General features: G+C 44.0%; 1 protein-coding gene across 3 annotated transcripts; it reads right to left on the bottom strand.

Annotated features, from left to right (window-relative positions):
* Nucleotides 1-372: 372 nt before the first annotated feature.
* cog1 (component of oligomeric golgi complex 1) lies at nt 373-23,478 on the bottom strand. 3 transcript variants are annotated; one of them, XM_055005429.1, is made up of 16 exons: nt 23,155-23,478; nt 21,709-21,956; nt 21,404-21,585; nt 21,007-21,183; nt 18,586-18,742; nt 16,779-16,989; nt 16,315-16,678; nt 10,839-11,269; nt 9,432-9,578; nt 8,504-8,665; nt 8,268-8,392; nt 6,496-6,604; nt 4,753-4,862; nt 3,424-3,502; nt 3,288-3,311; nt 373-568 (listed from the first exon to the last, which is right to left on the bottom strand). In XM_055005429.1, exons 1-15 carry the CDS (start codon nt 23,452-23,454, stop codon nt 3,303-3,305), a joined length of 2,811 nt encoding a protein of 936 aa, XP_054861404.1. In that variant the 5' UTR covers nt 23,455-23,478; the 3' UTR covers nt 373-568; nt 3,288-3,302. The 3 variants fall into 3 exon arrangements, with proteins under 3 accessions (XP_054861404.1, XP_054861402.1, XP_054861403.1); XM_055005427.1 differs by lacking the exon at nt 3,288-3,311; XM_055005428.1 differs by lacking the exon at nt 3,288-3,311 and having other exon boundaries at nt 10,839-11,251.
* Nucleotides 23,479-23,695: the final 217 nt, after the last annotated feature.

The raw sequence follows: 23,695 nt of genomic DNA, 5'->3' as shown, positions 1-23,695 counted from the left end.
GACAAACTATCCTGACATCTGAGGGTTGAGATGTTTCAGTGGTGGACTGACCAATGAGAACACTGATGAATACTAAAGTTCTCAGAAGATGTTTCAGGGTGGATAGCTGGGGTTCTGCCCTGTGGACATACTTTAACTCCTCTTCCTCCAGGAAAACTAAAGTCCAAAGGGAAGACTGTTAGCTGAGCTGCTGCTCTGCACAGATCAAACATCTCTAACCTAAGATGACGTATCTCAGATTAATGACCCTACGGACCTCAGTGAAGTTCTCGTACCATTTACAGGCCTCTGGTTTCTAACTGAAGAACCTGAACTACTTTATGCTTCGATGCATTCATAAATTAGGTAAAGTAAATGAAATCACACAGGAGGTGTTTCTCAAAAGACAAAATGATATTTACTGTTTGTTTCTGCAAAGGCAAATGAAAAGTGTGGAGAGTTATTTGGCCATGCCAGACAGCCAGCTGAGCTTGAATAAAGAAGGTGCTGCTGAGTCTTCGTCCTGATCGGCCAGCTGTCTGAAGAGGCTGCCTGGCCGGAAGCCGTCGTCTGCTGAGGACTGAGGAGTCTGTTGGAGGAAGGACAAACATCAGTCACTGCTCGTCTCTTCTATAAAACGATGACAACATACGACACCTGGTAGATCTAACTCTGACCCACAACAGTCACTCTGAGGGGAACTGTCCTGGAATCTGGACATCTAAGCATCTCCAGGGTTCAGAAAAGTCATGAGGGGAAAAATGCTGAAAATAGATTCTCCACTCTCAGCAAAAACATGATTTGTTCTAACAAGCTGGATCGCTTCCATGGCAGCCAGAAAGTGTTAACAGAAAACAGTCATTCTAGAACTTTATACAATCATTACAGGGATTTTTATTCTTTAAAAGATGCTAAAACATTAATTCACAGTGTTTATTTACTGTAAAGTTGGTCTAATTCAAAGCCAAGCACTGGAAACACATCGCTGACTTTAGATTCATGTAAACTGTTTACTGTCACCGAAAACAGACTGAAATAGTAATGATGTTACATTTTTCTTTGTAAACTGGAAGCCCTAAATCAAACCCTGAACACATCCAGACACACCTGGAGAGTCTCTACCTGTCGACCAACAAAACGCTGATCCTCTGTGGAAAACTCAAAACAACTGACAGCAGCTGAGTATGAATATATGGACCTGTTGGAATATCTGATTGATAAAAACATTTAGGATGAATACAGTCCCATTGAGAAAAATATTTACATCATTTCAAACTTTTTAATCTGTTAACCAAATGTCCCACAGCTACAGATTCAGACATTTAATCCATTTGTTTTCTACACATTCAGCTCATACAGATGTGGTGATACTCCGGTTTTATTTTTTATGTTGGGAGATTGTTAGGGAAGAGGCTTTACTACAGTTTAGAGGATATAGATCTATAGTAGATCCTGGTTCTGATGCAAACATCTGCCAGCTCTGTAGACCTGAAGCTTCTATCATGTTCAATGATCTGACAGTCACCTTCACCTGTTACTGATGAATCTGTTGAGAGTTTAGTTGGGTCTATAAAATGGAGGTGAATGGTAAAATGAAGGAAACATCAGTGTTTCCAACCCAAGATGGTGTCCACAAAACAATGACGTTTACAAGAAAATATTCACATTTAAGATGCTACATTCAAAGAATTAGAAGTTTATTTCCCTGAAGATTTCTCACATCAATTAACGACTAAAACAGCTGGTGGATATTTTATAGATGACAACTAGAGTAGACTAGGGTTAGGGTTAGAGATAGGGTTACCCTAACCCTATCAGGAAAAGCTCAGGAGAGCTGGTAGCAGGAAGCTTCTAGCCTAGCTCAGTCCAAACATCGCATGATGTTTATTAATGATGGATTAATTCTAACCTGAGCAGCACCAGGATGTCTGCAGTTTTTTTTGTGTTTGTTTGTTTTTTTTTTACCACCACTAAAGACAAGCTCTACTCCTAAAGAGCTGATTTCAGAGCAGGATTGGTCCTCTGAATGTCAGCCCTCTGCTGCTGCTCAACAACATTCTTCAGTAAATAGTCTGATCCTGAGTTACTCTAGGAGCCCAAACAGAGCATGGGAGATAATAATAACAATAATAATAATAATAATAATAATAATAATAATAATAATAATCCATCCATCCATTATCTATACACCGCTTATTCCTCACTAGGGTTAATAATAATAATAATAATAATAATAATAATAATAATAATAATAATAATAATAATAATAATAATAATAATAATAACTTTATTTAAGAAGAACATTCACAAAGTGCTTTGATTAGAGAGAACTGAGGGTTGAACTACTAAACTAAATGAAACCCAAAGTCAGAGTTTTCAGAGTCACAAAGGTGGTTCCCAGTTAACCTGCTATATCGCCATGGTAACTGATGCTGAGGAGCTAGATCTCCATGGTAACTGATGCTGAGGAACTAGATCTCCATGGTAACTGATGCTGAGGAGCTAGATCTCCATGGTAGCTGATGCTGAGGAGCTACATTTCCAACCTGCTGATCTGAATGTCACTAAAACCACTGAATGAAGCCGTTGCAGCATCACACACTGGATGCATGCTGTTACCATGGAAACCTGTCTGTATTCTGCTGCTGATGCAAACATCCCATAAATGTGTTTTAATGTGTGATCCGTTTAAACTGCTGGTGCTGCAGGTGATAGATCATTGATCATCTATTGGTATTTATCACCAGATTATTCAATCAATAACATTTATATTTGATTTGTCCAAAAACCAAAGAGATTTCTCCACATCTTTTATTATGGGATGGCGTCAGACCTGAATGCAGAGTTCTGTTGTGCAGCTCTCAGTAGTGAAACTAATAAATATATATAAATAGAACTATAAATAGAACCCTACTTAGATGAATTACAGTTTTCTACCAGAAATCTTCACTTACGTCATTTGCAGTTTCAGCGCTTTTTACATTTCTCTGCTCATCATAGCTGTCTAATATAAGAACCTGATCTTCTTGACTGAAAAAGGTTCCTTCATGTGAAGAAAAGCTGGTTGGCAAAGTTCATAACCACTGCTGTGATCCCCAACATCTCTGACTGGTTTTATGTTTTGTTCCAGAGAAAGTCTGGATTTACCAGACCTGCTTCGGAGGTCTGATAAATCAGTCCTCCACACACATTAGTTTCACTTAAACCAGTAGAAACACATTAATAAAGCACTGCCACACTCCACCAAAGGTAAAGCACCGCTAACAATCCAACCAAAGCACAAACTGAACCCAGACTGAGGAACTTGCCTGGTTCTCGTTCACTCAGAAACACTGGAAAGGCAGAGTGTAAAACAAAATAAAAATGAATCATCCTGAAACAGCAACACTAAAATGTTTTAAATTGACAAGAACAGTCAGACCAGATCCCAGATCAGTTACTCACCAACTGGTGAGGAACCTCTGAGCTCCTGGAGGACTTGGATCGCCGTACGTTGGACATGCTGAGAGGCAGCAACCCAAACCTGCAGAGGACAGCAGGAGACACTTACTAAAGTCATACTGAGGACTACCTCCACTACTGATGAACATCCAGAGGTGGTCAGATGTGTGGATGAACTACAGCTGGTTATAATCAGGATATTCCACACATCATCAGAACTAAGTCACTGGATTTGAACTCATTTCATACTAAAAAAAACGACCAGTTTAACTTACTTCAGGACAATTCTGTTAGTTTGGTTGAAAGGGTTAGGGTTGAGGAAGGAGGAACGACCCGAATATTCGGGGGGGTAGGAGCCGCCATCGTAATGTCAGACGGGGACACGTTGGGCAAATTCATGCGACGAATACCGATCGCGCGGATATTTGGATCTCACGGATATTCGGGTATTCGGGTCCAGCCCTAGTGGACATCTTTCTACAGTCCTTTTAGAAAGAAACATCTCCTCTTGTCCACTGTAGTCATTTCCAAACACCTGGAAGCTAAAGTCAGCCTCTCTCAGAACTAATACTGTAGGTTCAGGAAACCCAGACTGGATCTTCTGACTAACTGGACGGAGAGGAAGCTCTTTATTTATTGAAGTGAAAACAGATGAAAGTGGACGTTGGTGTTAATCTCATTCCTCTGCTGACTGTTGAATGATATTTAACAGCAAAAACCAGAACAAACTGACATCTGAACAAATTCTAAATAGTGAGAAAAGCCCAAAAAAAAAATAGTAAATAAAGTCTGCAGTGGAGGAAAATTACATAAGGAACATTTTTAATCGACATGACTGCAAATTTAGAAGAACATCTGACCAGAGGGACGTCCATCTCTTCAGAGCTTCTGATCTTTAAAATAGATTTGTGTAGAATAATGATTGAGGATTTCCTCTCGTCTAGAACGAACAGATGAATAATCGCAGGTAGAAAACCCGTTTTAGAGTTCAGGTTAGCACAAGTCACCGGTGTGATGAAACTTTAGTCCTTTTTGTACTTTTTCCTCTGAGCTCCAGGATGAAACAAAACTGAGCAGCGAGTGGAGCCATGACCTGTCAATCAGAGTGGCCACGCCCCTCATTTGCATAACTTTCAGTCTGAATGTTGAGTTCAACAGCTCAGAGCTTTCATAAAGACAGCAGTAACCATCTGGACATTTACAGGGACTGACTGTTAGCCGACCTGAAGGGAAACTAATGAACCTGCAGCTTTTAGTACTTCTGTATTTTTCATCCTTGGCTGGAATAAACACTGGTTGAAAACAGTAAATGAGTCCTTCAGTGGTGCTGACCTGATCTGGCTGCTGGCCAGAGGCAGGATGTTGAACGGCTCCTGGGAGTTCAGACCGCTGCTCCGTAACACGAACTGCTTCTCTGAGCCAGTCAGCAGCCCCAGCAAAACCTGAAACACAAGGAAACCCATCAGCAGGGAGGAAACACGCCTCATACAGGGTTACGGTTACCTGTGGATGCAGCAGCATCCTGAGATTATGGAGGACACTCATTTAATAAAATGTGTAAAAAAGCAAGTAGTAAAACGTGTAATAAGTGTTAGGGAATTCTGCAATGTCAAAAGAGGAATCAGGAGGCAAACTCAGGGACACTCTGGAGACTCAGATGGCTTATGTTGAGAATAACGTTTACTGAATTCAGGAGAAATGTTACAGCGAGCAACACAGTGATGTGAGCACTAGCAGCATCAGTTCTAAGGAGTCTCTCTGGTCTTGGGTACTTATACCGTTTGGAAGGCGTGCCATGTTTATGTTACACGTTACTACAAATGTGGAGGCAGGACTGTTAGTTCAGGATCCATCTGTACAGTGATACAGCAATATAATCTTGTTGTTCTGACATCATCAGCCAGATAGTTGTCTTTTATCCCTATGTTATCTTTACCAAGCGTCTGTCTGTCTCAGGGTCATATTAGGGGACAGAGAGAGCATACGCAAGTTTGCATCCTCTATCTAGGAGAACCATGAGTCAAGGGTGACCATTTGGGATGACTCAGCATTTAGGCTGTCATAAACTAACAACAATGAACAATAAACAATAAGTACCTTAGTTGTGAGAAAGTGAGTAATGTTTCCTTCACAATAAGGTGTGTAATAAAACATATAATAAAGCGTGTAATAAAACATGTAATAAAGCCAGTAATAAGACATGTAATAAAGCGAGTAATAAAACGTAATAAAGCATGTAATAAAACATAATAAAGCGTGTAATAAAACGTGTAATCAAGCGTGCAATAAAGCATGTAATAAAACGTGTAATAAAGCGAGTAATAAAACGTGTAATAAAGCGAGTAATAAAACGTGTAATAAAGCGAGTAATAAAACGTGTAATAAAACGTGTAATAAAGCATGTAATAAAACATAATAAAGCGTGTAATAAAACGTGTAATCAAGCGTGCAATAAGGTGTGTAATAAAACGTGTAATAAAGCGAGTAATAAAACGTGTAATAAAGCGAGTAATAAAACGTGTAATAAAGCGAGTAATAAAACGTGTAATAAAACGTGTAATAAAGCATGTAATAAAACATAATAAAGCGTGTAATAAAACGTGTAATAAAGCGTGCAATAAGACGTGTAATAAAACGTGTAATAAAGCGAGTAATAAAACGTGTAATAAAGCGATTAATAAAACATGTAATAAAGTGTGTAATGAGGCATGTAATAAAACACGTAATAAAGCATGTAATAAAACGAGTCATAAAACGTGTACTAAAGCATGTAATAAAAGGTGTAATAAAGCGTGTAATAAGGCGTGTAATAAAGCGTGTAATAAAACATGCAATAAAGCGAGTAATAAAACGTAATAAAGCGTGTATTGAGGCGTGTAATAAAACGTAATAAAGTGAGTAATAAAATGTGTAATAAAACGAGTAATAAAACATGTACTAAAGGGAGTCATAAAACGTGTAATAAAGCATGTAATAAGGCATGTAATAAGGCGTGTACTGTGAATAAAAGGCTCCTTCCAAGCTCATCAGGCTACAACGACTCTGTTTTTCGGTTTCATGTAATTGTGGACATACCGATGTCCTCTGGGACAGGCGGTTCAGGTTGGCGTTCAGTGGAGGTGTGAACACGTCCAGGTCAAAGGGGTCGATGAAGCTCTCCAGCCAATCACAGACCTCGTGGAATCTGGAACACATGGTGCAACTTTTTAGCAGCTTGCACAGAGTTTTTCTAGACTGCAGGAACAGAATCACAACTTTAAAATTAAAAACATAAATCAAAAATAGAGTAAAACCTTACAGCTACTAATAAAGCACGTTTCTAAAAATCTCACGTAAATGCTCTCTGCCCTATTCAGAGGAGCTTTCAACAATCCGCTCACAACTGGGATTCTGTATTTTCCTACAATTTCAGTCTATGTGTGTGTTTGCGGTCTCCAACCTGGTAATGCTGTCATGTGACTGCTGGATCTAAATACGAAAGTCTGACAGTTCTTCCACTTCTTTAGGTATCAGTTCCAGATTAAAGGTCAAAGAGTTTGAGTCCCCTCATACCGACATACTGTCCCCCCATACCGACATGCTGTCCCCTCATACCGACATGCTGCCCCCCCATACCGACATACTGTCCCCCCCATACCGACACGCTGTCCCCTCATACCGACACAATGTCCCCCATACTGACATGCTGTCCCCCATACCGACATGCTGTCCCCCATACCGACATGCTGTCCCCTCATACCGACATACTGTCCCCCCATACCGACATGCTGTCCCCCCCATACCGACACGCTGTCCCCTCATACCGACACAATGTCCCCCATACTGACATGCTGTCCCCTCATACCGACATGCTGTCCCCCATACCGACATGCTGTCCCCCATACCGACATGCTGTCCCCCCATACCGACACAATGTCCCCCCATATCGACATGCTGTCCCTCATACCAACATACTGTCCCCTCACACCGACATACTGTCCCCCCATATCGACATGCTGTCCCCTCATATCGACATGCTGTGCCCCCATAACGACATACTGTCCCTTCATACCGACATACTGTCCCCTCACACCGACATACTGTCCCCTAATACCGAGACAATGTCCCCCATACCGACATAACGTCCCCCCATACCGACATACTGTCCCCCCATACCGACATACTGTCCCCCCATACCAACATACTGTCCCCCTATACCTACAAACTGTCCCTCATACCGACATGCTGTCCCCCCATACCGACATGCTGTCCCCTCATACCGACATGCTGTCCCCCATACCGACATGCTGTCCCCCATACCGACACAATGTCCCCCGCATATCGACATGCTGTCCCTCATACCGACATACTGCCCCCTCATACCGACATACTGTCCCCTCACACCGACATACTGTCCCCTCATACCGACACGCTGTCCCCTCATACCAACACACTTTCCCCTAATACCGACACAATGTCCCCCATACCGACATAACTTCCCCATACCGACATACTGTCCCCCCATACCGACATACTGTCCCCCCATACCAACATACTGTCCCCCTATACCTACAAACTGTCCCTCATACTGACATGCTGTCCCCCATACCGACATGCTGTCCCCCATACCGACATGCTGTCCCCCTATACCAACAAATTGTCCTTCATGCCGACATGCTGTGCCCCCATAACGACATACTGTCCCCCCATACCGACATAATGTCCCCCTATAACGACATACTGTCCCCATACATGCAAAGTGACGGCAGGACATGAAAATTAGTCTCCTCTACTGTGTGTTGTCTTTTTCCGGCCTTCTGAGGCAGGTTTGGATGCTCAGGTGGAACTGTGTTTACAGGGGACGGTACCTGGGGTTCTGGAGGGATTGGGAGGTTTTGCCATCCTCAGGTCTGCTGCCCAGCGTGGTATTTAGGTAACGAAGATCAAACAGCAGCTGCAAGGCTCTGTTCTGAGTCATGGGGAATAAACCCTCCTGGAGGACGAAGGGGGAAAAGAAAGCAGATGAATACATGAAGCTAATGATGAGCCTAATAATTCCTTTGGCCTCCTTCTTGTCTTCTCTAGTGGTTCCTTATCTACGTACCCGGCGGCCGGCCTGCTGTGTGAGGCTGTGGTAGTGGTCCAGGACCTGGCTTAAACAGGTCTGCAGCAGCTCCTGTAGAGTCGGCCTGGGCAGGGCGTGGCCACCGACCCTGTTCACCTCCACACACAGCTGGAACAGCAACGACTGCACAAACCAGGACGGCTGCCGAAGACACAGAACAAGGATTCATGTTAGACCTGAGAGTGGAATCCTTCCTATCTGTGAGGCTGGACTCAGACTACACGAGTTCAGTTTACTCTCATTTCACTTCTTCTGACACTGCAGGAGAAATCTATCAGGGATGTTGGTTAGAAACGATATTCAGCCCAGATTATTGGTAATGAGAGAGCTTTCCAGAGCTCATCGGAAAATGTCTGAGCTGCACACGGACTCAGCATCTCCAACCCTTGAGGCTAGCGCTACTGTGTGCATGTCTGAAAGTAGAGAGATGAATATTTGTGAAGTTCCTCCTGATGTGCGTGATGCAACCTGATTCCAGAATCCATTACTAATCTAAAACTCCAGGGTTCGATCCCAGATCGACCAACATCTCTTGAAAATTATAATGATTTAGAGTGAGAATACCTTGGAGAGGTCTTTTCAACTTCTTGTTTTAATAAGAGTTTTCCTTTTAGTTTTTAAAAAAAAAAAAAAAAAGAACTTATAAAAATTCTTTTAAACTGGAGATTGTCACCAAAAAAATTAAAAATAAGAGGGCTAAAACCTGTTGCCCGTGCTTTCATCATGCCTGTAATACGGCTTGATGCTTTTACCTCATCTAACCCTAACCCTTTCCCCAACCCTAATCCTAACCCTAATCCTGATCCTAACCTTACTAACCCTAACCCTAATCCTACCTTTACCTGACCCTATCCCTACTCCTAACCATAATCCTATCCCAGCTTTAGAGGCCGATGAAGTGGCTGACCTGGACTGGAAGACGGATTCGGGATGTGACGCTGCTCCCTGACTCAGCCTCCTCCTGGATCTCCAGATCTTCCCAGTTGGTTATTGTTGTTAGAATTTCTCCAGCAGACTCGGCCTGTAGCGCTGCACCAAACTCATCCAGCAGCACCTGTCACAACACAACACAACTCAGCAGGCCTCTAGAAGCATAAAACTGGTAGATTTATCAGCTTAATGCTTTCAGCAGGTCTCTAAAAACATTAAACTGGTAGATTCCTCTGTGAAGGACACTGAACCTATGTTACTAACATGTTAGCAAACAGTCCTTCCATGCAGCAGAAAGGTTAACATCATTTAACATTTGTCTGTACCTGATTCGATATTCACCCTGCTTTTAGTTTGGATGTGTTGTTAATATGAAATACTGACTGGAGCAGACACTAATGAGGGACTTTGTTCCAAATCAGAGCTGTAATCTCTGTGGAACACTGAACCTGTCTTTGATGTTTACTAATACCAGTTTAATGCTTTACCTGATGCTGAAGAGGTGAGGTAGTAACTTACAGTATAGATTGGTACAGATTTAGTAACTTACAGTACAGATTGGTACAGATTTAGTAACTTACAGTATAGATTAGTATAGACTTAGTAACTTACAGTATAGATTAGTATAGACTTAGTAACTTACAGTATAGATTAGTACAGATTTAGTAACTTACAGTATAGATTAGTATAGACTTAGTAACTTAAAGTATAGATTAGTACAGATTTAGTAACTTACAGTATAGATTAGTATAGACTTAGCGATTTACAGTATAGATTAGTACAGATTTAGTAACTTAACAGTATAGATCAGTATAGATTTAGTAACTTACAGTATAGATTAGTATAGATTTAGCAACTTACAGTATAGATTAGTATAGACTTAGCAATTTACAGTATAGATTAGTACAGATTTAGTAACTTACAGTAGAGATTAGTATAGACTTAGTAACTTACAGTATAGATTAGTACAGATTTAGTAACTTACAGTATAGATTAGTATAGACTTAGTAACTTACAGTATAGATCAGTATAGATTTAGTAACTTACAGTATAGATTAGTATAGATTTAGTAACTTACAGTATAGATCAGTACAGATTTAGTAACTTACAGTCTAGATTAGTATAGACTTACTAGCCTACAGTAAGAGTGAACAGGGTGAGCTGATCCAATATCCATCTATGGATGGAGGTCATAGCCCCGTTATGATCACAGATGGTCTCTGGTGAATGAGGACTGGTCTGTGTCATCAGCAGATGAACTGAACCTGCTTTACCTCTGCTACATCTTTGGTTCATGCTATCTAATTCTTGCCTCTGCAGCACAAAACAAGCATTAAGCTACATGCAGCAGATAATAGTTCACAGATCTACATGTCTGACTGACTTTGGAGAGGGCGGAGCTCCATAGGCGGTAGGCCTCCATGCTGCAGTCCAGCAGCTCCTCCTTAAGCCCTGCCCACCTGGCCTGGGCGGGGCTGACCTCTGTGGCGGCTCTGGCTTTGCCGAGCTTCTTGCCCAGTCTGTGGATCCCTTTGGCCTCGGATGCGCTCTGTTTTCCCAGGATGCATTGCCTCAGGTTGGGGCAGAGTTCGCCCATAGACTGGCAGAGCCGGGCCATGAACAGGACCGAACCGAGGCTGGAGTCTGAGATGGCATTCAGCTGGGAGCGGATGGAGGACAGGATGTGGCGAACACAGGCCTGGCAGCCTTCACGTAACGCCTCCTCCACCGCTGGAGAGTCTGTGAAGCGCTTAAAGGAGGACGCCGAGGAGCCTTCAGCAGGTCCACAGGAGGAACCTGAGATGGAGTCAGATCCTGTCAACACGTCATGGAGGAAAACAATTACTGAAAAACATCAACATCTCACAAACTGTCATGCTAATCCAACTTTCTCAATAAGAAACGGTTACCAGCCAGCAGCTGAGATTCACGATAACCATTATTAATAACAACAATGAGAAACAAACTCATATTAAAACCACGACACACTTTTCACACAATGAAAAGTCCCAGGTGTCAGAAGGTCTTTGGATTTGTCCTTTGGGGGGAATGAACATCTGAACCCTTTGGATTTGTCCTTTGGGGGGAATGAACATCTGAACCCTCCAAGAGTTCTTGAAACTTTTTACACAAAACCAAAAATGTACATGTTGGTCTTTCCATTATCTTCCCTCACATCATCCTTGGCTTCTATTTCCCATTTCATCCATACAAACTAAAGACCAGACAGCAGCAGAATGAGCTGAAGACCAGATAGAACCTCTGAAGCAGGGATGAGAATGACAAATGGAAAAAAACTCGGAAAATGTCTGCCGAAGCCCCCCCCCCCCCCCAATGCGCGTTGCAATGCGCGTTGCCGAAAGATGTCGGCGGCGGGATGGCCATCACAAGCCTCGGCTCGCGACGCATCGGCCGGCCGGCCGCTTGCCTGCCCCCCTACAATTTTCTCACCGAATTTACACGATTCACAAAAACTATACTTTCAGCGGAAAAAAACTCGGAATTCCGCGGAAAATTCTCATCCCTGCTGAAGACCAGACAGAACCTCTGAAGACCAGATAGAACCACTGAAGACCAGATAGAACCTCTGAAGACCAGATAGAACCTCTGAAGACCAGACAGAACCTCCAAAGACCAGACAGAACCTCCGAAGACCAGACAGAACCTCTGAAAACCAGATAGAACCTCCGAAGACCAGACAGAACCTCTGAAAACCACATAGAACCTCTGAAGACCATACAGAACCTCTGAAGACCAGATAGAACCTCTGAAGACCAGATAGAACCTCTGAAGACCAGACAGAACCTCCGAAGACCAGACAGAACCTCCGAAGACCAGACAGAACCTCTGAAGACCAGACAGAACCTCTGAAGACCAGAGAGAACCTCTGACAACCAGACAGAACCTCTGAAGACCAGACAGAACCTCTGAAGACCAGACAGAACCTCCAAACACTAGACAGAAAGTCTGAAGACCAGATAGAACCTCTGAAGACCAGACAGAACCTCTGAAGGCCAGACAGAACCTCCTAAGACCAGACAGAACCTCTGAAGACCAGATAGAACCTCTGAAGACCAGATAGAACCTCTGACAACCAGACAGAACCTCTGAAGACCAGACAGAACCTCTGAAGACCAGATAGAACCTCTGACAACCAGACAGAACCTCTGAAGACCAGACAGAACCTCTGAAGACCAGACAGAACCTCTGAAGACCAGATAGAACCTCTGACAACCAGACAGAACCTCTGAAGACCAGACAGAACCTCTGAAGACCAGACAGAACCTCCAAACACTAGATAGAAAGTCTGAAGACCAGATAGAACCTCTGAAGACCAGACAGAACCTCCGAAGATCAGACAGAACCTCCGAAGACTAGATAGAACCTCTGAAGACCAGATAGAACCTCTGAAGACCAGACAGAACCTCCAAAGACCAGACAGAACCTCCGAAGACCAGACAGAACCTCTGAAAACCAGATAGAACCTCCGAAGACCAGACAGAACCTCTGAAAACCACATAGAACCTCTGAAGACCAGACAGAACCTCCGAAGACCAGATAGAACCTCCGAAGACCAGATAGAACCTCTGAAGACCAGACAGAACCTCTGAAGACCAGACAGAACCTCTGAAGACCAGACAGAACCTCCAAACACTAGACAGAAAGTCTGAAGACCAGATAGAACCTCTGAAGACCAGACAGAACCTCTGAAGGCCAGACAGAACCTCCTAAGACCAGACAGAACCTCTGAAGACCAGATAGAACCTCTGAAGACCAGACAGAACCTCTGAAGACCAGATAGAACCTCTGACAACCAGACAGAACCTCTGAAGACCAGACAGAACCTCTGACAACCAGACAGAACCTCCAAACACTAGACAGAAAGTCTGAAGACCAGATAGAACCTCTGAAGACCAGACAGAACCTCTGAAGGCCAGACAGAACCTCCTAAGACCAGACAGAACCTCTGAAGACCAGATAGAACCTCTGAAGACCAGATAGAACCTCTGACAACCAGACAGAACCTCTGAAGACCAGACAGAACCTCTGAAGACCAGACAGAACCTCTGAAGACCAGATAGAACCTCTGACAACCAGACAGAACCTCTGAAGACCAGACAGAACCTCTGAAGACCAGACAGAACCTCCAAACACTAGATAGAAAGTCTGAAGACCAGATAGAACCTCTGAAGACCAGACAGAACCTCCGAAGACCAGATAGAACCTCTGAAGACCAGATAGAACCTCTGAAGACCAGATAGAACCTCTGACAACCAGACAGAACCTCTGAAGACCAGACAGAACCTCTGAAGACCAGATAGAACCTCTGACACCCAGACAGAACCTCTGAAGACCAGACAGAACCTCTGAAGACCAGACAGAACCTCCAAACACTAGATAGAAAGTCTGAAGACCAGATAGAACCTCTGAAGACCAGACAGAACCTCCGAAGATCAGACAGAACCTCCGAAGACTAGATAGAACCTCTGAAGACCAGATAGAACCTCTGAAGACCAGACAGAACCTCCGAAGACCAGACAGAACCTCCGAAGACCAGACAGAACCTCCGAAGACCAGACAGAACCTCTGAAGACCAGATAGAACCTCTGACAACCAGACAGAACCTCTGAAGACCAGACAGAACCTCTGAAGACCAGACAGAACCTCCAAACACTAGATAGAAAGTCTGAAGACCAGATAGAACCTCTGAAGACCAGACAGAACCTCCGAAGATCAGACAGAACCTCCGAAGACTAGATAGAACCTCTGAAGACCAGATAGAACCTCTGAAGACCAGATAGAACCTCTGAAGACCAGACAGAACCTCCGAAGACCAGACAGAACCTCTGAAGACCAGACAGAACCTCCGAAGACCAGACAGAACCTCTGAAAAACACATAGAACCTCCGAAGACCAGACAGAACCTCCGAAGATCAGACAGAACCTCCGAAGACCAGATAGAACCTCTGAAGACCAGACAGAACCTCCAAAGACCAGACAGAACCTCTGAAGACCAGACAGAACCTCTGAAGACCAGACAGAACCTCTGAAGACCAGATAGAACCTCTGACACCCAGACAGAACCTCTGAAGACCAGACAGAACCTCTGAAGACCAGACAGAACCTCTGAAGACCAGACAGAACCTCCAAACACTAGATAGAAAGTCTGAAGATCAGACAGAACCTCTGAAGACCAGACAGAACCTCTGAAGACCAGATAGAACCTCTGAAGACCAGACAGAACCTCTGACGACCAGACAGAACCTCTGAAGACCAGACAGAACCTCTGACAACCAGACAGAACCTCTGAAGAGCAGACAGAACCTCTGAAGACCAGACAGAACCTCCAAACACTAGATAGAAAGTCTGAAGACCAGATAGAACCTCTGAAGACCAGACAGAACCTCCGAAGATCAGACAGAACCTCCGAAGACTAGATAGACCCTCTGAAGACCAGATAGAACCTCTGAAGACCAGACAGAACCTCCAAAGACCAGACAGAACCTCCGAAGACCAGACAGAACCTCTGAAAACCAGATAGAACCTCCGAAGACCAGACAGAACCTCTGAAAACCAGATAGAACCTCTGAAGACCAGACAGAACCTCTGAAGACCAGATAGAACCTCCGAAGACCAGACAGAACCTCCGAAGATCAGACAGAACCTCCGAAGACCAGATAGAACCTCTGAAGACCAGACAGAACCTCCAAAGACCAGACAGAACCTCTGAAGACCAGACAGAACCTCTGAAAACCAGATAGAACCTTTGAAGACCAGACAGAACCTCTGAAGACCAGATAGAACCTTTGAAGACCAGACAGAACCTCCAAACGCTAGATAGAACCTCTGAAGACCAGATAGAACCTCTGAAGACCAGACAGAACCTCTGAAGACCAGACAGAACTTCCGAAGACCAGACAGAACCTCCGAAAACCAGATAGAACCTCCGAAGACCAGACAGAACCTCTGAAAACCAGATAGAACCTCTGAAGACCAGACAGAACCTCTGAAGACCAGACAGAACCTCTGAAGACCAGACAGAACCTCTGAAAACCAGATAGAAACTCTGAAGACCAGACAGAACCTCCGAAGACCAGACAGAACCTCCAAAGACCAGACAGAACCTCTGAAAACCAGATAGAACCTCCAAAGACCAGACAGAACCTCTGAAAACCAGATAGAACCTTTGAAGACCAGACAGAACCTCCAAACACTAGATAGAACCTCTGAAGACCAGATAGAACCTTCAAAAACTAGACAGAACCTCCGAAGACCAGACAGAACCTCCGAAGACCAGACAGAACCTCTGAAGACCACACAGAACCTCTGAAAACCAGACAGAACCTCTGAAGATCAGACAGAACCTCTGAAAACCAGATAAAACCTCTGAAGACCAGACAGAACCTCCGAAGAGCAGACAGAACCTCCAAAGACTAGACAGAACCTCTGAAGACCAGATAGAACCTCTGAAGACCAGACAGAACCTCTGAAGACCAGATAGAACCTCTGAAGACCAGACAGAACCTCTGAAGACCAGATAGAACCTCTGAAGACCAGATAAAACCTCTGAAGACCAGATAGAACCTCTGAAGACCAGATAGAACCTCTGAAGACCAGACAGAATCTCTGAATCAGTCGAGTCATGAAGCACCTGTTGGTCTGTATTTGGAGGATCTTCAGAGATCAGGTTCATGTTCTGCACTAACACTAGTGGAAGCTCTACAGTTTACCAACAGGTATTTGGACGCTGGGGACTTGGTCTTCTCATGGAGCTTTGTTAGGACTAATAACCCTTTCCATCAGTGAGTTATTCTCTTCATCAGCCCAGAACACCTCGAGTCAATGTTCACAGACCCTACCTGTGTCCTGGGAGGGAAGGTAATGCTGGAGGTCGTCCAGCCTGGCCTTCAGCTTGGTGTCCAGGACAGAGCAGAAGTTCTGCACACAAGGTGTCAAGGCCTGGGTCTTCATGGCCAGACCACTCCTCTGCTGCTGCTGTCCCCTCTGGCTCACACTGACCCACCCTGCATCGCTCAGCAGGTCCCCTGGAGACTCCAACCACAGGTAGGACGCTACGTCTACCTCATACTGGGCCCCACGGCCGGATCCAGGGTTGTTCACGGAAGAAGAAGAGACCGTCTGGCCCTCGAGATCCTTCACAGTAGAGATGAAGAGCTGGACAGAGCTCACTGAGATGGCTTCACTCTCCTCTTTGGTGATGGCCTGGGGGAACAGATGGAAACATTCAGTTTCATATATAGTTCATTTAGCTGCTAAAAACCATCAGCTGCTGAAATATTCTGGAGGTTAATGAGGCAGAAACCTGCAGGCGCTGAAGGAAGAGTTGCTGCAGGAAGTCCTCCCAGACAGCCAGGGGGCGCTCTAGCAGAAGCTGACACACGGTGCTCCAGTGTTGACTGATGGAGTCGGAGGACAGAAGGTCCCACACACCATCTCTGATGGAAGCTAACCCCTTCAGGCTCTTCACATAGACCAGGAGGCTGCCAACACCACGGCAGATGTCCTCCTTACAGCTGAGGAGAAGATATGGGAGAGATGAGTTCTACTGTAGACTACTACGATCTGATGTACAGTACTACGATCTGATGAGTTCTACTTTAGAGTACTACAATCTGATGTACAGTACTATGATCTGATGAGTTCTACTGTAGAGTACTACGATCTGATGTACATTACTACGATCTGATGTACAGTACTACGATATGCTGAGTTCTATTGTAGAGTACTACGATCTGATGAGTTCTACTGTAGAGTACTACGATCTCATGAGTTCTACTGCAGAGTACTACGATCTGATGTACAGTACTACGATCTGATGAGTTCTACTGTACAGTACTATGATCTGATGTACAGTACTACGATCTGATGTACAGTACTAAGATATGCTGAGTTCTATTGTAGAGTAGTACGATCTGATGAGTTCTACTGCAGAGTACTACGATCTGATGTACAGTACTACGATCTGATGAGTTCTACTGTACAGTACTACGATCTGATGTAGAGTACTATGATCTGATGAGTTCTACTGTAGAGTACTACGATCTGTTGAGTTCTATTGTAGAGTACTACGATTTGATGAGTTCTACTGCAGAGTACTACGATCTGATGTACAGTACTATGATCTGATGAGTTCTACTGTAGAGTACTACGATCTGATGAGTTCTACTGCAGAGTACTATGATCTGATGTACAGTACTACGATCTGATGTACAGTACTATGATATGCTGAGTTCTATTGTAGAGTAGTACGATCTGATGAGTTCTACTGTAGAGTACTATGATCTGATGAGTTCTACTGCAGAGTACCACGATCTGATGAGTTCTACTGTACAGTACTACGATCTGATGTACAGTACTACGATCTGATGACTTCTACTGTACAGTACTATGATCTGATGTACAGTACTACGATCTGATGAGTTCTACTGTACAGTGCTACGATCTGATGTACAGTACTACGATCTGATGAGTTCTACTGTAGAGTACTACGATCTGATGTACAGTACTACGATCTGATGAGTTCTACTGTAGAGTACTACGATCTGATGAGTTCTACTGCAGAGTACTATGATCTGATGTACAGTACTACGATCTGATGTACAGTACTAAGATATGCTGAGTTCTATTGTAGAGTAGTACGATCTGATGAGTTCTACTGTACAGTGCTACGATCTGATGAGTTCTACTGTAGAATACTACGATCTAATGTACAGTACTACGATCTGATGAGTCCTACTGTACAGTACTACGATCTGATGAGTTCTACTGTAGAATACTACGATCTAATGTACAGTACTACGATCTGATGAGTCCTACTGTACAGTACTACGATCTGATGAGTTCTACTATACAGTTCTATGATCTGATGAACTCTACTGTACAGAAAAAGGATTTTGACAGTTTTCTCTTGTTAAAGTATCTCAGGCAGCTGTTGTTATTCATTACTAATCTGAGAACGGAACAGGCAGCAGCAGGAGAATGACTTCACTCGTCTGTTTTTTAAAATCAGCATTTCCTGACTTACAATATCCATGTGAAACCCTTACACAGCATCCTCTGCATGTTTCTGTATTTCTCTGAACAAAGGAAAAAGATGACATCCTCCTTACGTATGGATCCACTGCTGCAGGGTGTCACGGAGCTGCTCTCTCTGGATTGGCTGAGCCAGGGTCCGAAGCGTCGGCTGGAACTCAGTGACGGACGGAGGCAGGTACCGGAACCAGCCGCCTGCACTGACCTCTTCCTGGAACACCTTCCTGCCTTTAGCTGAGGAGACGAGATACCAGAAACCATGATACGCAGTTCAAACATCACCTGTAGATAGATAGATAGATAGATAGATAGATAGATAGATAGATAGATAGATAGATAGATAGATAGATAGATAGATAGATAGACAGATAGACAGACAGACAGACAGACAGACAGACAGACAGACAGACAGACAGACAGACAGACAGACAGACAGACAGATAGATAGATAGTCAGGGCCCCCACCTGATCTCCCTTATTCTCCCCCGTCCCTCCTTTCTGTTAATTCCCTGTTTTCCTCTCTTTCAGTTCTCTCTCTGTCCTCTCACATGAATCTTGCTGTGCTGCTCTCCACAGCAGCAACACATTATTAATCAGTGTCATCTACAGAACTCCAGGCAGCTGTGACACAGCACACCTGTGACACAGCACACCTGTGGTCCATCAACTACCATAAAAGCCAGTCTCACGCTCCACACCCTGCCAGATAGTAAACTCTGCTACTGCAGTCAGTACTAGTCTAGCGCTGCACATTCCTGCTGTGTGTTTTAAAGACCTGTCTAACATGTACTCTCGTCCACAGTTCCGCTGGCCCCGCTGCCCAGTTCTGCCACCCTGCCAAACTGGTCAAAACCTCTGGATCCCCACCAAACCCTCCAGACTCCCCCTAGCCCCTGGACTCTCAACCTGCCTCTGGACCCCCCTGCCAACCGTACCACCCTCACCTTGGAACCTCCTGCCTGCCTCTCTGGAACGAGACGCTCCAGCTCTCTCTCCGCCACCGACCCACACAACGGAGGGCCGCTGGTTCCCGGTCCGCCGGTTCCCGGAACTGACACCCCCCTGCCCACCCAGTTAGTGCGTTCCTGTTAGTGTATTCCCCGACAGTTACTGATTTAGTTTGTTACCTGCCTGCCTCCTTTAGTTGGTCCTGTAGTTTCGTTTAAATAAATTTACTCTTTTTCCAACCACTAATCTGTGTACTCTCTGCTCGGGTCCACCCCTTGTTGTAACATAGATAGATCCGAATAATTATTTTGAGATCTGAATACTGGGATCATCTGCCCCCCTGGCAGCACTGAGTAGCTGCTTTACTGTCATGAATCATTGGTATATCTCAGTGTTGTGGACTGCAGTGACCTCTGGGGTCAGCGTTGCTTCTGATTGGCCAGTTGGCTGGCTGGATCACGTGGACCCACCAACTCTGACGTCACACTTCACTTCGCCTGTGTTAGTAAACAGAAGACAGAACGCCGAAGACCTTCACTGTTTGGGAATTCTTCACTTTAAATGAAGACAAGACGAAGGCAGTGTGCATATTTTTCCATTTAAAACTGGCGTACCATGGGGGTACAACAAGCATGAAAAGTCACCTGAATGCTGTAAGTCGCAAGAGAAATCCATGCTAACGCTGTCGACCTCCGACGATGAACACCCTGAGGTGCAACATCAAAGTGTCGGGCCAGAGACGGAGCAGTATTTGGAAGACTCTACTAGAGTCCAATCTGGTCCACTTGGACGATGGAAACTAAACTGTGACCGCTATCCTAAACTGGCATTAGCAGCCAAACAATGCCTGTGCATTCCAGCCACTTCCACCCCATCAGAGAGCATTTTCTCCAAGGCTGGCTGCACAGTGAACAAAACCAGGAGTTCAGTCTAACCTGAAAATGTAGATATGCTCGTCTTCCTGGCACATAACATGAAGACAGTGTAGGCAGGCTACTGAAATGTCTCTGCTCTTGTAAATACATGCTGTTGCTTTGCACTGCCTGTGTTTATATATGTTTATATATGTTTATTTATATATATATATATATATATATATATATATATATATATATATATATATATATATATATATATATATATATATATATATATATATATATATATATATATATACACATATATATAGTGAATATAATTCATTAGGTAAATGTGTCATTATCTAAATTAGTATTTCAGTTTGTTTAAATGCCCTTTACTGTGTTAATAAATAAAGAAACAAATAATTTAAATAAATGAATAATATTCTGTCATTACACCCCCTCTACTAAATTACTGCTCCACCAGGTGAGCTATCTGGGCACAGGTAACATTGGTGATAGCCCAGTCAGACATCATGACTTATGAAAGCTACTGTTTACATGCTGCATGTGTGTGACCATGATGTGTTCGGGGTATTAGCAGGGAAACGGACTATGAGTTTATGATCAACCCTTGTACTCTTTGAGACGAGGAACCTGAAGAGCACCCTGATCTCCAGGATTGTTTACCTGCAGGGGTGGTGGAGGTGACGTTCTTCAGGATGGAGAAGAGCATGCCAAAGCTCAGAGCTCCCTCCCCAGTCCTCAGGCCTCCTTCTGGGGGCAGGTAGAAGACGGCGTATGCCTGGAACAGAGTGGTGACCAGCAGCTCCACCAGGCTGCACACCTGGGCCTTGATCCCAGCTCCTGGAGAAGAACACACCTGTTCATGAACCGCTTCACATTTCTGTTGGGTCAGGTTTGGTTTGCTCAGACAGGTGCATCACTTCCTGTCCTGCTTTATGGTGATGGCCTTTTTATTTCATGTCTTTGGGCTAAAAACTGGAACAGTCTGACTTCTTTTTTTTTTTTTTTTTTTTTGACTTCAGATGCATACAGCTGGCAGATGTTCCAGATGTTAGAATACCGTGCTGTGGTTGGTTCAGCAGCTGATGGATGGAGGATTTCCGGGCCAGCAGGAAGTCAGCCAGGGCCTGGCGTGGTGAGCTGTCCTCCAGCAGCATGGTGGACACCAGGGCCTCAGCGATGGCGTGGTCCGACACCGCCCGGCCCCTCAGCAGAGACCTGCTATCCAGCAGAATGGCTGACCTGCAGGAGGACAGTCTGCTGACTCACCTCTGGCTTTACCAAACAGTCTTAGTCTGCTGGAAATGGATCCATCAGAAACTCTACATTCACTTAACTCTAATTAATTAAGAAAGCATCCAGTACCTGAAGTGTCCGGTGGTGGCGACCTGCCGGACCAGGATAGGAAAGCGGGCGAGGACGGGGTTGTAGTGGCCGGCTGTAGCTGCCTCCAGGTGCAGAAGAACGTGCAGGTGGCAGCACAGCAGGTAGAGCTGCGTGGCTTGGAGGTAGTGAGATGCCTCCATGGCACTCCAGATACACTCTGGGATCTCCAGGAGAAGCTTGATCTGAGAGGCCATGGTGTAGAACTTCTCCTGCCACTGCCTCTGGCTCTACAGCAGGAAACATTATTACTATTATATATATATATATATATATATATATATATGTGCTCTAATAAAACAGCTTCAGACAGTGTGTGTGTAATGACAACAAACACAGCTCTTATTATGACATGTTCTTATTTCTAAAGCCTGCTGGACAGTCACTGTCTTACTATATGTGATGATTAAAACATCTGATCTGGTACAGAATGAGCTGCAAAACTCTGTGGCTTAAACTTTCTGTTTCTTTCTCTCACTGGAGGTCAGGATTAGACCTATTTTCATTTTAATAGACTGGAATTAATGTAACTGTGTTGTTAATATTGAAACTAAACTGAATTGAAGTTTATACTGAGACACACTTTAAACTCTACATAAGTACAGGTGACGTTTTGATTCAGGTAATTCAGGTGAAATAATCTTTACTTCCGTCTCTAATCAGATCAGATCGGTGAATCGTCCTACTTTAAATCAGTCTAGTTCTACTATAATACCCAGCAAGCATGGATGGTTCACCTCGGGCCCGTCTATCTATCTATCTATCTATCTATCTATCTATCTATCTATCTATCTATCTATCTATCTATAGTCTATCTATCTATCTATAGTCTATCTATCTATCTATCTATCTATCTATCTATCTATCTATCTATTGTCTGTCTATCTATCTATCTATCTATCTATCTATAGTCTATCTATCTATCTATCTATCTATCTATCTATAGTCTATCTATAGTCTATCTATCTATTGTCTATCTATCTATAGTCTATCTATCTATCTATAGTCTATCTATCTATAGTCTATCTATCTATCTATCTATCTATCTATCTATCTATCTATCTATCTATCTGTCTATCTATCTATCTATCTATCTATAGTCTATCTATAGTCTATCTATCTATCTATCTATAGTCTATCTATAGTCTATCTATCTATCTATAGTCTATCTATCTATCTATCTATCTATCTATCTATAGTCTATCTATAGTCTATCTATCTGTCTATCTCTTTCTATCTATAGTCTATCTATAGTCTATCTATCTATAGTCTATCTATAGTCTATAGTCTATCTATCTATCTATCTATCTATCTATCTATCTATCTATCTATCTATCTATCTATCTATCTATCTATCTATCTGATCAGTGAATCTATTTTCAATCAGTCTAGTTCTACTAAGATACCCAGCAGGTATGGATGGTTCACCTCCGGCCCGCTGTCTGTTCCAGCGGCTCGGCCCAGCTTCAGCAGGCGGCAGTAGTGCTGCATGTCCTGGACGGACCGGACGACGCTCTCCGAGCAGCGCCGCATCTCCCCGATGGTGTCCGCGGCGTCGATCAGGTCCCGGTACCGCTCCCCCACCATCTGCCGCAGCTCCTCCTTCTTCTGCTCGATCTCCCCGCGGACTCTGCGCTCGACCCGGCGGATCTCCTCGATGTTGTAGCGCTCGAAGAGGACCGCCGGGTCTCTGACCTCCGAGATCCGCAGGTTTGCATCCTCGGCCATCGTAACTCCAGAACAACAAGGACTTCCTGCCTACACGTCAGCAAAACTGTGACGACGACGGAGAACGATGTGATCATTGGCCATTCCAGCTGTCTGTCAAAAATCATTTCCGTGAACCGGAGGCACCGCCCACGACCACTCGGCAGCCAATCAAATCAGTATACAGCAAAAATATAATATAATTTTTAGGACTTCAACGCGTTAATTTTGATTAATTAATGACAGGGGGAAATGCCGCGTT

Source organism: Amphiprion ocellaris, chromosome 19, assembly GCF_022539595.1.
Source record: "Amphiprion ocellaris isolate individual 3 ecotype Okinawa chromosome 19, ASM2253959v1, whole genome shotgun sequence".
Classification (NCBI taxonomy): Eukaryota; Metazoa; Chordata; class Actinopteri; family Pomacentridae; genus Amphiprion; species Amphiprion ocellaris.
The sequence above is the reverse complement of the archived record's forward strand: the minus strand, read 5'-3'. Positions and strand labels throughout refer to the sequence as shown.